The sequence below is a fragment of the Cystoisospora suis genome, assembly GCF_002600585.1.
Source record: "Cystoisospora suis strain Wien I chromosome Unknown contig_4680, whole genome shotgun sequence".
In the NCBI taxonomy this organism is placed as follows: domain Eukaryota; phylum Apicomplexa; class Conoidasida; order Eucoccidiorida; family Sarcocystidae; genus Cystoisospora; species Cystoisospora suis.
In genome coordinates, this window is record NW_027157472.1 from 1,103 (window position 1) to 2,642 (window position 1,540).

General features: G+C 51.9%; 1 protein-coding gene across 1 annotated transcript; it reads left to right on the top strand.

Annotated features, from left to right (window-relative positions):
- Positions 1 to 475: 475 nt before the first annotated feature.
- CSUI_008374 (uncharacterized protein) lies at positions 476 to 625 on the top strand (the record flags this gene model as incomplete). The annotated part of the gene is made up of 1 exon (XM_068068508.1): positions 476 to 625. A coding segment is annotated over one exon (150 nt), but the record flags the coding sequence as incomplete, so codon positions are not given.
- Between the last annotated feature and the right edge of the window lie 915 nt (positions 626 to 1,540).

The window sequence follows — 1,540 nt, forward strand, 5'->3', positions numbered from 1 at the left end:
TAGCACACCACAGGTCTGTCCTACCGGCGCCAGCTGTCACGTGCCTGCCCGCTCGGCTCCCGACACATGATCGATCCCCTCACTCTAATCGAACACGACTTTTGTTCGAATAAATCGTTCAACTAGACCAACATTCTCCTTGACTTTCATTCCTTTACTGATTTGGGTGCTTTCCTCTTCGCACCCGGCTCTCTTCCCCATCACCTGCTGCTCTTCGGTCCCGGCGACGGCCGCCCGGCTAATTCGTTGACTCCCGACTACTTCGCTGAGCTTCTCTTTAAGCTCAGATCTATTACGCTTTCTTTCTTCACTTTCGACAACGCTTTCAGCCATCACGGCCGTCCCGCTTCCTTGAATTCTACAACTGGGCGCTCTTGGCGCTTCTCGGACGCTCACCAGGTCACCGCCCGGCTCTCGTTCTCCGATCTTCGTCGGCTCTCCTTTCTCTCTGTCGCTCATCTCTTCCTCTTCCCCCGACACATCTCCCTCTTTTTCGTCCTTCTTGTCTTCCATGGTCTCGTTCCCTGTTATCTCTGACTTTGTGTACTTGTGCTCACAGGATATCAACGCCACTGAACTTGGTCGGATGGCGGTTCCAGATGGTTCTCGACAATCTTTCACGATGATTGTCGTTGTCCTCCATATTCTTTTCAGGGATAAAGTCATAGCCTTCGGTTTGAGTTTAACAGAGGGAGCCTTTCTCATCTCCCTTGAGACCAACGAACCTCGTAAGATCTTGTCATAATGTATTCCCTTAGCTTTGTCTCTCTCTTAGGTCCCTTCTTCGAGACTTTTCTTCTCTCCAACTTTTTTTCTCTTTCTTCGAATAAAGACTCTCTTCAGGTACGCCTCGTAACTTTCTCCTGTTACTTCCTGTGGCTCTCACAAGCTTCAATACACCCCATACCCTTCTCGTAACTACCTTTCGCTCTCACCATGTCTCCTAGGATGCAGGGTCCTCTCTGGGCGCTATCCCTACTCCAAAGAAGACCCGATATGTAATCGTCCCATACTCTGAAGAAGACCCGATATGTAATTCTCAGGATCTTGCAATCCTGCCTCGATCGCCACGAAATAGTGGCATATTTTTACCAGAGTGGCGACCATGAACCGTACGAAGTCAAGGCAAACGCCCACGACCAGCCGAAATCCAGGTCACGTAACGACGCAGCAGAGGACCCCTCGCGGACCAACGATAGTAGCCATGAATTCTAGAGACCAAGAGCTCCCTAGCGCGAAAGTAGCAAGGCCGGAAGACCAACCCTAAGAGCTGGAGACCGACGCACATTGAGCGCGGAAGCTGAGAAAACGATAAGCAGGGCGGACGAAGTTCCCAAGGGCCAAGAACGGCCAGCTCATGCACCCCGCGACCTACTAACCGAGAGACAAGGCCAGCAGAGGCATACCGGGAGAATTACAGCCTCGGAGAAGGCAAACTCGTCTTGCAAGAACCTTGAGCATCTCCTGCAGACCGCCGACGCATCGCCTACACCGTCACCAGATCCGGACAAAGTCCATACTATTGCGGACTGGCCTTCAA